At 39.2% G+C, this 14,510-nt stretch overlaps 1 protein-coding gene across 1 annotated transcript in view; it reads right to left on the reverse strand.

The window, feature by feature from the left end:
* LOC149990424 (vascular endothelial growth factor receptor kdr-like) overlaps positions 1-14,510 on the reverse strand; it is a 147,608-nt gene that overhangs the window by 86,375 nt on the left and 46,723 nt on the right. Inside the window, exons 4-5 of the mRNA XM_090264466.1 lie at positions 12,157-12,377; positions 340-467 (exon numbers count right to left, since the gene is read on the reverse strand). Coding sequence (XP_090120592.1) covers positions 340-467; positions 12,157-12,377 — 349 coding nt within the window. The remainder of the gene's footprint in view (positions 1-339; positions 468-12,156; positions 12,378-14,510) is intronic.

A 14,510-nucleotide genomic window follows, 5' to 3' on the forward strand; every position in this document is an offset into this window, starting at 1 on the left:
AAGCTGTCCAGCATTTTCCTCTCTATTTAAGAAAAGCAAGCACTTTGGCCCAAGAGCCGTGGACTTGGACAGCATTTACATACAGTCCACGTGGGTCTTACAGGACATCTAAGTATCCATCACCTCTCCCCCTTTGGTTTTACAAACCTCTCTTGGTGATATTGGCCCGAGGTGAAATGGGGGTGTGTCCGCTTCTATATGCTGCTCCAAAGAGGCACACATGACACAGCTGGAGCAAGTACCAGAAATGAGACTGAAATACTGTCCCCTACTCTCTTTATATTTCACACTCTAGATACCAACAAGCCCTCTATCTGAAACCCCAATAATGCAACTTACCAACTTAAGCTTGACACTGACATCAGGAGAAGTGACTCGGCATGGCACAAGCACCTGTTGGGTTTCAGTAAACACAGTGATCACCAGTGGCATCTCGTCGTAGGTCTCCACAAAGGTCTGGTTGTCATCTGCAGGGAGTAAAGTAAGAAGTCAGACCAGGGTTGGTATTTTCCTCAGGACAAGAATCCATAGTTTCTATATGGCTCTTGGAGATCACTATATTTAGTTCTGTCATTTTATACAAGGAGAAATTAAAGTTCAGAAGAGAAAAAGAACTCAACGAGGGATATGGTCAGGACTTAGAACCCAGGTCTCCTAACTCCAAGCCACAATATTTTTTCCCAAGAGCCAGGAAAGAACACAAGGACTTTTTCAAATTTGTGTGGAAACATCCAGAGTGTTTTGGTTTTTTTAATTCTCTCAATGGCAGGCATCAAAAGGTTTAGGATGATCACCCACACCATTACCATACAAACAGAAGAATCTCTCTTTACCTGATGAGTGTTTCCAGAATTCAGTATCAAGATCACTTATTCTCTACCAATAAGCCTTTCCAACGTAGTGAGTCACTAAACAATAAGGTAAAGAAGAACAGATGGTGGAAAGAGAGGGGAAGGTAACCAGGGTTCTGAAGGTTCCATACCCTTTATCAGATGGTGATCCTGGAGCCAGAGGAAGGGAGCTCCCTTCACAACCATTCCAGGGGCTAACTAGGTCAACCCCCAAATCAGGGAAATGCTGCCACAAAGCTTGCTGTTTTTTCCTAACTGCAACAAGCTAAGAGGGACAGAATGAAACCAAATCCATCACGGCAAAGCCTTTAAGAGGCAGGTTTGGCATCTTGAAAGAGGCACTACGAATATAAGGGAAGAGGAGAATAATTACAAGATTTAGAGAGGAGGCCCTCCATCACTTTCCACCTGTGTACCCTTGGGTAGGTTACGACACATCTTCATGCTTCAATTTACTTGTCAGTAAAAAAAAAAAGTCTACTTACTCATTAATTACAAAAGGAAAAGAGTAACTTTACAGTGGAAAAGGCTGGTAAACAAACCTTAACCAAGTAATCAAACTTAGTATGATCAGTAATAGAACAGACACCACAAGACTCTTAATAAGACAACCTCACTTCCTGATATTCTTGACAAAGATGTATCAACTGAATTTAACCGTGAGGCAATATCAGAAAAGCCAAATTAAGAAACACTCTGTGAAACAACTGGCCTGTGTGCTTCAAAAATGTCAAGGTCAGAAAAAAACTAGGAAAGAGTGAGAAGCTGCCACAGAGTACAGGAAAAGAAGGGGGCCTGACAACCAAATCCAATGTGGGATCCTGGACCAGATAAAGGACATTAATAAGACAGTTGGTGAAATTTGAATAGCTATACAAGTAGCATTGAACCTGTGTTAATTTATTGAGTTTTATAATCTTACTCTGATTATGGAAAATGCTGACATTGGGAGAAGCTTGTAAAGAGTGTATAGAAACTATTTGTACCAATGTTGAAAATTTTCAGTAAGCATGACATTATTTCAAAACTAAAATTAAAGAAACAAGGACACGATGACTCAGGATCTCATATTAGAAAGAGATAACAAACAGTCCAAGGAATATACTTAGCACTAAGTAAACTACACTGGATGGACCAGCTTTCCTAACTCTGAGGTCTGGGACAAGTCACGGTCCTTTGCTTCTTTTTTAAAACTTAAGATAATAATGCTTTCCCTGAGTTCCCAATGAGGTTGCCAAAAGGAACAAATGAGATGAAAAAGAGCCTTATATTTTAAGGAATCATATACTTTAAAATTATGAGCATTAAAAGATATCACAAAATGTATGCTTAACCCTGCCATCCTACTTCCCCCCGTGGTCCATTCACCATCCACTCACCCCTGGATTTATGGAATTGTTTTTTCCTAATTGTTTTCCTGCTTCCACTCTTTTCTCCCTAAAGTCTATTTCCCACACAGCAGCCAGCATGATCATGTCATTCTCCTTCAGAAACCTTTCAATGGTATCTATTGCATCCAGAATTCAAAGGCCTTATATTCTCTTGTGTCCCCACCCCCCCATCATCTCTTTGCTCTCATCTCCTATCATTTCTCACATAAGCTACTTCCAGGTACATCTGCCTTCTTGCTGATTCCCTTGCCTACTCCCACTTCAGGGACTTCAGAACTTTCTGCTTCCCGTTTTGAATGCTTTTTTCCCCCATATATCCACATGATGCTTATCACTTTATCCAGGTCTTTGCCCAATGATCACCTTGTAATAGAAGCCTTCCTTGACTCCCTTGTCACAATCTCTGCCCCATTATCCTGATTCATTTTTCTTTATAGCACTTATGACTACCTGATACCATAGGACATATTTCCTTGTTTATTATACTAGTCTATCAGTTCTATTACATCGAGAATCTCATGCGTCATGTTCACTGTTGTATATTCAGCACCTATGAACTCCCTGAAATTATATGCATAGTCTTGTGTGAATGGGGATGCTTTTGGAGGGGGGGGGGATTGTTCAGAATTTTATCAGCCTCCCAAAGTTTTCTGTGACCTGCGATTAGAATTGTTAGCTTTTTACTTCAATATATATTCCCCTCTTCATTTTTATTATAAAATAATGGTTTTGTGTTAATTATAGGCCACCCAGAATAAAAACTTCTTTTCTCTGACTTCCTTGCAGCTAGATGTGACCCTGTGACCAGATTCTAATTTAATTTCCAATTAAATATAATTAGAAGTCTCTTTTAATTCTTCCCCTCCCTTCTCCCTCCCTGATGGACAGAATACAGATATAAGGGTTGGCAGTCGAGCAGCCATATTGGATTCTGAGGTAGCACAACAGATCTATATTGATCATGAAGCTGCTATAGCAGCTCAAGATTATGCCTACATATTTATGTTTTGTTTAAGTCACTATTATTTAGGGTTTTAAGTTACTTATGCAACTAATCATGATATGGACTCCAAAATGGTTAAGAACTATGGCTATATTAGAAAAAGCGGTTAAAATAACTATTGGAAATATTTTACGTTTTCTGCTCCCTCTCAGACTGTCTATTACATAAGAGCAAAACGCATATCTTAATTCATGTGTGTGTGCCCAGCATCTATCATAGAACCTGGCACATTGTAAGATGTGAACAAACATATAATAAATGAAAGAATGTGAGGTTCCCTTCAGTTCCTGTGTTCCAGGATTATAGGTGATAGAGGTGAAATTAAAGATGGTCCTTTGAAAGGTGGATATGGCTTTTCAGGCAGAGATGGGGAGAATGCCTGGTGACTTTCCAGCATGGGAGCACAACATGAGCAGACGTGTGGAACTGGCAGGCCTAAAACATGCTATAAGCCATGAGATAAATCTTGGTTTTTAAGACTTAGAGGATATAATATGAAAATGCATGCAAATGGATCAACACAGATGACCCCAAATATCGGGAAACATACTCCTAAGTTTTCCTCATCAAATCTGACAGCCTTATCTCCAAGACCTCAGTGCAAAAGTAAATGCACTGAAATTCCTTTCCAAGTTTCCAGCAGGGCTAGAATTGGGTGACTGAGGGTTCATTTTTAGAGGGTGCTTTTACTTGATAAATTTTCCTAGTGACTTATGTCACTAATCAGTGCTTGGAGATAGGTAAGTGAGAAGTGGTGGAGGATACAGTGAAAGACAGAAGGGCTCAGGTCAAAAGTCACAGAGGCTCTCGGCCTCCAGGTTTCTCTTGTGTCCCATTGAGGCTGACATCCTTAAGATGAAACCTAATTCAATCCCAATGACCCCAAGAATGCTGACAGCAGTGGACACAGTGGCATTCCAACACCCAAAGTATAACTAAGGCAAGGAAAGGGAGACGGAACAACGTAGTCCAGGGAGGTGAACATGACCCAAGACCAACTTGTTTATAACTATGAATGCAATATCTTGGAGGTCTTGAGCCCTTCAGATAGGGAGGTGTCCTTCCCTCCCAGTTGCCAGCAGAGACTTTGGTCTTTCCAAAAAAACAGGGAAATTTGGGGTGTTCCTAAGGCGAGAACCCGGTGGTTAAAAGGATTTAGAAACCACATAAGAGACATTCACAAGGAGTAGCTGGATTGGGAGCTGGAAGATCCCACAGGAACCAACTAGTACAGCTAGTTCAGCCCTCTTCGTTAGAGATTGGAAAAGTAATGTTCAGAAAGGGGAAAACTAGGTTATTATAAATCTATCTGCAAATCTGCTTTTCCAGAGTCTTCACCCAATGACAGAATCCACACTACTCAAACCCTGACACCATATGCAGGTGCAAGCTACAGATGGCCTTGGAAAAAAGCTGAGATACGGGCAGAGAATGCCGAAGAGAAAAAAATGGGCGCAAAGCAATGGTTTTTACACTTTTTCCCTAGAGCAGTGAAGTCCATCCTGCACATGAAGTAGTACTGATGGCTAACGTTACTGAGCACTTTTATGTCCTCATCTCTAATATAAGCACTGTGTATGTATTAATTTGTTCAATTCTTACAAGCCCTGTGAGGTTGATTACAATCCTCATTTTATAAATGGGTAAACTGAAGCACAAAGAGTTTAACTAAGTGATGAGAAACCACATAGTTACTAAGACACAATCTGAATCCAAGTCATCAGGCTTTTAAGTTCATAAACTTAAGAGTCAAGAGAAACTGAAATCTTATATGCATCCCATACATACGTAAGCACACAGGTAAAACAAATAAGAGCAGGTATGCTCTGGTTCAGGACATTGAGTTCAGCCCTCTTAAAACCCCCAAACTTCTCCCCAACAAGTGGTTTGACAGACCCCAAGTACATACAACACACTAGCTCCAAAAAGCATCTTGACTCTAGGAGTCATGAACGCTGGGTCCTCTGCCATTAACTACCTATGTGACCTTGAACAAGTCTTCATTTTCTCTAAATCTTTTTTGAGGTGGGGATGATGAACGCACCTCTATGGGCCCTAACAGCCCTTCACGTATGGTAGTTCTTGAAGTCACTGGCTGCAAACTTGGGCCCTAAGCCAAGCTGTTTTTCAGTAAAAACCATCTAGAACAGTTCCTGTTAGCATCCTCACTCCCATTCTTAACATGTTCCAGCACCAAGAAAGCTGGAAGGGAGCGAAATTATGCAGCTAGTCCCTAACAGTCTCCTTTCCTTTCTGTATCTTAAGATCCTTGAGTTGAGCCAGGACAAGTCCAGAGCCAGTCCAGAGCTGGACTGGGGGCTGGTGAGGAAAAGACACTCCCATCCTGAGTCAACGGGGACCTGTCCTATCCCTGTTGCTCCAGCTATTGTGCTATTAAAGAGACTAGTTTCCTAATGGAAAAGAGGGTGTGGACCACAGGTTTACAATGCCTGGGGATTCAGGGCCAAAAGCCAAATCTAGAGAAGAGGAAAAGGTGTGGGAAAAGTATACACATGTGACCTCTTTCCAAGATCTTTATCAGAATACAGAGGAAAAGCTAAGAAACAGTCGAAGTGCAGAAAAAAATGTAGCTGGGAGAAAGCTAATGAGATTTGCATGGAATCAAGCACTTGGGCCCTTTTCACGTCTTGGCTATTGTGAATAGCACTGCTATGAACATAGTGGTGCATATATTCTTTCGAACTGGTGTTTTGTGAGGAGGCAAAGCAGTCTAACTATGCCTCCAGCTTGACTGGAAGTTCATGGGTTTATTTGTGGACTCTCTATTCTTTTCCATTGATTTGTATATCAGTGCTTATGCCAGTATCATTCTGTTTTGCTTTCTTTTGTTTTGTTTTTTACTATGTTCTTGTAGTGTATTTTGTTATTAGGTAGCATGAATATAGATGTTAAATTCCCAACAAATATTAGCAAACCAGATCCAGTATTACTTTAAAAAGTTAATACACCATGATCAAGGGGGATTTATTCCGGGGATGCATGGTTGGAACAATATTTGCAGATAAATGTGATGCACCACATAAACAAAATGAACAATAAAAATTACATGATCGTATCTATAGATGCAAAAGAGCTTTTGATAAAATTCAGCCTTATTTATGATAAAAACATTTAGCCAAGTGGGAATAGAGGGAGCATATGTCAACATAATAATGGCCACATATAACAAATGCACGGCCAACAACATTTTCAACATGCAAAAACTAATAAAAGTGTTTCCCTTAAGATCAGGAACAAGACAGGGACGTCTGCTTTCACCTCTCTTATTCAACATAGTACTGCAAGTCTTAGCCACAGCAATTAGACAACAAGAAGAAATAAAAGGCATCCAAATTATAAAGGAAAATAAAACTGTCACCATTTGCAGGTGCCATGATACTGTATATAGAGAACCCTAAAGATTCCACCAAAACTACTAAAATTGATAAATGAATTCAGAAAAGTAGCAGGATATAAAATAAATACCCAGAAATCAGTTGCATTTTATACACCAATAATGAACTACCAGAAAGAAAAACTAAAAAAACAACCCCATTTACAATTGCATAAAAAAATAAAATACCTAAGAACAAATTTAACCAAGGATGTAAAAGACCTATACTTGAAATATCATAAAGACACTGAAGAAAGTAATTGAAAAAGATACAAATAGGTGGAAGCGTATACCATGTTCATGGATAGGAAGAATTAACATCATTAAAACGTCCATATGTCCCAAAGCAATTTATAGATTCAGTGCAATTCCTATCAAGATACCAATGTCATGTTTCACAGAACTAGAACAAATATTCCAAAAATGTATATGGAACCACATGAAACCCGGAATAGCCACTGCAATCTTGAGAAGGAAGAAGAAGAAATGTTTTCAAAGTCATTCTATGAGACCAGCATTACACTGATACACCAAAACCCAACAAAAACACTGCTAATAAATAAATAAATAAGAATTACAGGCCAATATCCCTAATGAGCATAGATGCTAAAATTATTAACAAAATATGAGAAAACTGAATTCAACAGAACATTAGAATTATTATACACCATGATCAAGTGGGATTTATATGAGACGCAAGATTGTTTCAACATGAGAAAAACAATTAATGTGATTCATGACATTGAAAAACCAAGGGTAAAAATCATACTATCTCAATAGAGGCAAAAAACACGTTTGACAAAATCTACCATCCATTTATGCTGAAAAAAACTTCCAACAAGGCACATATAGAAGGAATGTACCTCAACTTCATAAAGCTTATTTGTGACAAGCCTACACCTAACATCACGCTCAATGGTGAAAGGCTGAAATCTTTTTCTCTAACATGAGGAACAAGACAAGAATGCCCACTCTCACCTCTATTACTCAATATAGTCCTGGGAGTCCTAGCCACAGAAATCAGGCAAGAAAAAAAGAAATAAAAGGCATCCAAATAGAAAAGAAACAAGTAAAATTGTCACTATTTTCAGGAGTCATGACACTAGATATAGATAACTCTAAAGAATCAACCAAAAAGTTAATAAAATCAATGTAAGAATTCAGTAAAGTACAGGATACAAAAATTAATATGTAGTAATTCATTGCATTTCTATACACTGATAACAAACAATCAGAAGAAGGAATTAAGAAATAATCCCATTTACAATTGCATCGAAAAGCATAAAATACATAGGAATAAATTTAATCAAGGATGTGAAAGACCTGTACTCTGAAAACTATAAGACACTAAAAAAATAAATTGAAGGAGACTTGACTTTGGATGATGAACACCCAATGCAATATACAAATGATATATTATAGAACTGTACAGCTGAAATTTATAAATTTCATTAACCAATGTCAACTCAATAAATTCAATAAAAATTTTAAAAAGGAAAGACACTGAAGAGGAAACAAATAAATGAAAGAATATACCATGCTCATGGATTCAAGGATGAATTTCGTTAAAATGATCATGCAATTGAAAGCAAACTACAGAATCAATGCAATTCCTATCAAAATACCAATGTCTTTCTTCTTAGAACTAGAATAACTAAACCTATTTTTTTTAATTTTAAAAATTATATAGAACCACAAAAGACCCCAGATACCCAAAGCAAACTTTATAAAGAAGTACAAAGTTGGTGGTGCCACACGCTCTCATCTCAAACTATACTGCAAAACTATAGTAATCAAAATGGTATGATACTGACACAAAAACAGACACCTAAATAAATGGGACAGAATAGAGAGCCCAGAAAGAAATCCTTGTTTATGTGGTCAACAAATTTATGACAAAGGAGGTAAAAATATACTATGGAATAACAATAATCTCTTCAATAGGTAGTACTCGGAAAACTGGACAGATATATGAAAATATTACATTAGACCACTCTCTTATACCAAATACAAAAATAAAAACAAAATGGGTTAGAGATTTAAATGTAAGGCCTTAAACTACAAAATTGTCAGAAGAAAACATAGGAAGTAAAGAACTTTACACTGGTCTGAGTAATATCATTTGGATACGTCCTCTTGAGCAAGGGAAACAAAAGCAAAAATAAACAAATGGGGCTTTACCAAACTAAAAAGCTTCTGCATAGTGAAGAAAATATTCAAGAAAACAAAAAGACAGTCTAATGAATAGCAGAATACATTCACGAGTGATAGCTTCAATAAGGGGTTGATATAAAATATGTAAGAAACTCATACAGCTCAATAAAAAATGCAATTGAAAAATGAGCAGAAGACATGAAAAGACACTTCTCCAAAGACGTCATACATATGAAAAGGTTCTCAACATCATAATCATCAGGAAAATGTAATCAAAACCACAATGAGATACCACCTCACACCTGTCAGGATGGCCATCATCAAAAACTCGAGACCTTCACCCATTGTCCTTTACAAGATTACAAAGGGTCTTAATATCTGAGAGGGAGGGATAGTTATTTTTTACGAACCAGGGGTATGGACTTGGGGGGGGGATTGCTGGGGGAGAGAGATGCTGGGTGGAGGGGAGTAAAGGGGAGAAAATTGGAACTATTATAACAATATAATCAATAAAATACATTATAAATAAAAAACCTCAAATAACAAGTGCTGGCGAGGATGCGGAGAAAAGGGAGCCCTAGTGCCCTGTTGGTGGGAATGCAGACTGGTGCAGCCACTGTGGAAAGCAGTATGGAGATTCTTGTAAAAACTAAAAAGAGATATACCATACACTCCAGCAATTCTACTTTTCTTTGGTATATATCCAAAGAAAATGAGAACACTAATTTGAAAAGTTATATGCACCCTTATGTTCATTGTAGCATTATTTCTAATAACCAATATATGGAAGCAACCTTGGTGTCCATTGATAGATAAATGAATAGAGAAGATGTGATATGCAAAGGAATACAATGAATAAAATCTTTCCATATGCAACAACATGGATGGACCTAGAAGGTATTGTGTTAAATGAATAAGTCAGGCAGAGAAAGACAAATACTGTATGGTTTTATTTATAGGCAAAATCTAAAAACAAAACAAAACAAAAACAGACTCACAGAACGGACAAAGACTTGACTTCTGGTGGTAAATACACAACACAGTGTACAAATGATGTGTGGTAGAATTGTGCACCTGAAACCTGTATAATTTTGTTAACTAGGGTCACCCCAATAAATTCAATAAAAAAGAGAGAAAAAAAAAAAAAACAGACCAAAGTGATGGTTAGCAGAAGGCAGAGGGTAAGAGGATAGAAAAAAAGAGAAAGGGGATTATAGTTAATATACTGTGATAATTTTGCACAGCGACAGACGATTGCTAGAATTATTGGTGTAATCGTTAGGTATGAAAATGTCAAATCAGCATATTGTACATTTGAAACTGATATAACTCCTATTATATTGTATACCAACTATAATTAAATGTGGAAAATATTTAAAATTTCAAACCCGAAAGCCTCACTCCCAGGAATTCTTTATTTTAAGATGCCAGCTCTCAAGAGTGCAAGCCAGGCCTGGAAAGGTCTTGCTTACACCAAGGCTTATTATTCTCACAATGTTTCCTATTGGGGCAGCAGCTTGATGTCTGGAGGGTAAGGGTTGGTAGAATGGGAACATAAGCTTTTCTCCTGGAAGTCCCACCAAAGGGAAGTTCAGGGAGATCAATGTTTCTGAGAAGAGCCCTCATCTTTATGATTTGAATCAAATATCAGGATCTTCATACTTTATTCCAAATCTGAGTGAGGTTCATGGGCCAACAATAAGACTTCAATCTTCTTCCTAGCTTGAAGCGTGGATTAAGAGTTGGCAGGTACAGTATGAGGCCCAAATTCCTTACTGGAGTATTCTAGAGCCTCCCGAATTTAATCCCATCGTTTCTGTTTCGGCCTATCTCCTTGTCAACATCCTGGTCTCCTGACAATCTGGTACACACCCTGAGCCATGAACTTCTCTAGCCGATGAAATGTACTTATTGTACCATGGCCTTTTCACCACTTTTACGATGCCTTCCCCTGGCATTCATCATAGAGTAGTGAATGTTGTTCCATCAGGGATAACACATTGACAATAATCCACCCTTTGTAAACATACAGTTTACAAAATGTTTTCATATATTTTACACAATGCCTACTAACTGTAAGGCATTGTACTAAAAGGTTTTATACACATCATCTCTAATCCTTATGAAAAGCCTTCATTTTATAGACGAGGAGACTGAGAATCAGAGAGATTAGTGACTTGTGCTACAAAGCAATGGGGTCAGGACTAGATACCATGTCTCCTAGCCTAAAGCTGCGTCTACCTCATCCTATTCCTTACTATGGTCCCTTAGACTTTGTTAACCTGTAATCTTTGGAAGCCCAAGAAAACTGTGGGTTGAAATTTAGATCTTCTTCAGGGCCAAGTTTGCTGCTCTATAGAGATTTTGGTTGCCAGTTAATGTATAAGGATGTAAAGACATGGCTCAGAGAGAGAATGGGTATATAAGAAGAGCAAAGAAAACAGGCTTTTGAAAGGCACTCTCTGTGTTCTCAAAGAAGAAATTATAATCCAAAAGGAGCAATAATCCAGGCCCCAGCACCATAGCCCACAGCCACAGAAGTTCTAGAAAGGAGATTCAAATGGTAAGAGCCTTACTGGTCAACTGGACGTAAAGGGAGATCAAGCCAAGCTTGCCTGTAGCTTGTCAGGGGAATCTGCCTCTCCACAGCCCCTTCCTTTCACATAACACTGGTAACTACTCAAGTTGGGAACTAATCATATTATTTTTCTTATGTCATGGAGTCAGAAATCAAGAACTTCACCTTTGTAAAGCATGTGGGTATGAAGGTACAACTAGGTGTCATTAGAAAAATTTAAAAGCACAAGGTGTCCCACTCTTGTTAGAGATTTCTGGACCCAAGGGTAGGTAGGATGACAACCATGTCCAGCTTGAAGCAGCTAGAGGAGCTCGAGAGCTTTGCCCATTGTCCTTTATAAGATTATAAAGGGTCTTAAGTCTGAGAGGGGGGAATGTTATTTTTATTGTTAAAATAATTAAATTAGTTAATTAATTATTTTTATAAAGAATAATATAGGAAAGGGTGAAACCATAGAACATGTATGTATGGACTGGGTGGGGGTGTGGGATTGCTGGGGGAGGGGGGTTGCTGGGAAGAGGGGAGCAAAGGGGTAAAAATTGGAACTATTGTAACAACATAATCAATAAAATAGATTTAAAAAATAAAAAAATAAAAAATAAGTCAATAGAGTTAAAAATAGAATAAAATAAAATAAAATAAAAGCCCAAGATGTGTTCATGCTCTACTGTCCTCCGCAAAAAGCCCTCCAATGTATTCCCAACGGGCCTAGGGATTTATGTAACTACACATCCAGAAAAACAATGCCAGACCCTTCAGTCCCAAAGCCAGGGGCACTCACTCACCTTTGACATACACGTACACACTGGCCGTGTCCTTAGGATCCTGGGTATCAGCCACGTCCTTGTAGCTACATGTGAAATAGCCAGTGTCACCAGCTTCTGTGTGGAAGACGGTGAGCCGGTTGCAAGTAACAAGGGGGTTATCGGGGCAGGAGTGCTCCGAGGTGCGGGCCCGACTTCCTGTAGACCCGAGGCCCCACGTCCAGGTCATGGCAGCCAGTCCCCTGAAAACACAACACACACACACACACACACAAATATGCTGAATCAGGCATGGAAAGGGCAGTGAAGAAGTAATTGTTGCTCCAGCTCCCAACGTGGGTTCTGAAGGAAGAGTTACAACAAATAGCTTAGTTCCCATGAAAAAAATGGGCACAGAGTGCGGGGACACCTGACCATGGGTAGAGGAGCATCTGAAACCACGAGTTATGTTTTTGTGTTTCTCCCTGTCTGTCCTCACCTATATTTCCTCCTCTGCTCAATCTATAACCCCAGCCCAGCTCTCTCAATCAACGCACGAGCTTTGCAGTGTCTGACATTTTACATCGAAAGGCAGAGGGAAACACCGAGTTACGTGATTTCTGAGGTCCTTTCTGGATTCACGGTTTGGACTTGGAGAATGAGAAACTCCAAGACTCAAGGAGGTAAAGGGCTTTGGCCAGACAATTGCTGGCAGGACCCAAACTAGTCATATGTCCTAGGTTCCAGTCTAAGTTTTGATTTTGATTTTTGAATGATACCCTATTGCCTCACTGGATTTAAAAGGTTTTTTCGGCAAATGAGTTCTGAAACAACATGTGGCTGGATTGCCTCTCTCTGTACTTTGTGGGACAGAATCAGGCACAAAGTTAAGTTTAAATTCACTGCATTTCTTCCATATGCAAACAAAAGGACAGGACTATATTCTCATCTCGCCATTTATTTTCTTCTCCCACTTATATATAAGAAGAAGAATCTGTGGCATAATAATGGGAAAAAATGCAGGAATGGCAAAAGAAACTATATCAAGTCTCAGTGTTGACCATTGCTCACTTATGTGACCTCGGTCAGTTAATTAAGCTTTCTAGGTCTCAGGATTCTCATTTGCAAAGCAGGGGCTGTGATCTTTCATTTTACAGGATGCTGTAAAGACTCATTTAGAGACCTTATATGAAACAGTTTTGCAAATGCAAGCCTTCAATGAATGTGGAAGACAGTGGAAATTAGGAGTGGGATGCAGCCAGATTTGACTCCTGGTCCCGTGTCAACGACAGATACCCTTCCCCATATCCTATATCATCTCCAGCATTCACACGTTTGTTAGACCACTATGTATCATGGCCCACAAATTCACCATGAAGTGGCGTGGGCAGCCATTGCTCACCTTGAGGACATTCTTCAAGAACAATGTATTTCCAACCATTTTTGAAAAGATAACATATTACTATGATTGTGGTTAAGACTGTTCAAAAGATAAAAGGAGGGGGCATAGACAGTAAGACCGGGAACCAGAGAACAACAGTGCAGGTTCCGCCCCATCCAAGTCCCTCCCCCGCTGCCCCTGGCACCCTGAGATTAGAACAAGGTTTCGTCTCTGTACGTGGGAAGAAAATGAATCCAAGTCACAGAGTCCACCACTGGCTGTCCACTGCCTACCACTGGAGGCTCCGTTCCTATGTGAACTCTAATCTCATTAGAGTGTGTCCAGCCTCGTTCTGAGATCTTTAAATGAACTGTGTGGCCTCAAAACCAGACAGCCTAAGAGAAAGTGTGTCATGTTATAGACTGAATTGTGTCCCCCACAAATTCATATGTTCAAAGCACTAACCCCAGTACCTCAGAATATGGCTATATCTGGATATAGAAATAGATAATTAAATGAATGAAGCCATTGGAGTGGGCCCCCATCCAGTCTGATTGGTGTCCTTATAAGGAGAGATCAGTACACATGGATGGATACCGGGGACATGCCCACACAGAGAAAAGACCACGCGAGGGCACAGTGAGGAGGCACCTAGCTGCAAGCCCAAGAGACAGGTCTCATGAGAAACAAACCATGTTGATAGCTTTATCTTGAAATTCTAGAGCTACAAACAAATGAATACATTTTTGATGTTCAAGCCACCCAGTTGTTGCTTTTCCTTTTTTTTATTTCTTTTACCCCTAAGTGACTGGTTATAGTGATAAGGTAGCCACTGAGTGCACCATTTTCATCTGCCATCTGAAATTCTGTTGTTTTTGTTGGGCCTTGTATGCCCTGAGAAACTCATCTTGGAGTTTTCATTTCCTAACCTTTGCTTGCCTCCCCTGACTAGAGTCTCAGACCTGCCCCTGACAGCCAGCGAATGATACTGCTCTTCTGATTTTCAGCCTTAAGT

This window comes from Furipterus horrens, unplaced genomic scaffold (assembly GCF_987537825.1).
Source record: "Furipterus horrens unplaced genomic scaffold, mFurHor1.1.pri manual_scaffold_17, whole genome shotgun sequence".
NCBI classification, from domain to species: Eukaryota; Metazoa; Chordata; class Mammalia; order Chiroptera; family Furipteridae; genus Furipterus; species Furipterus horrens.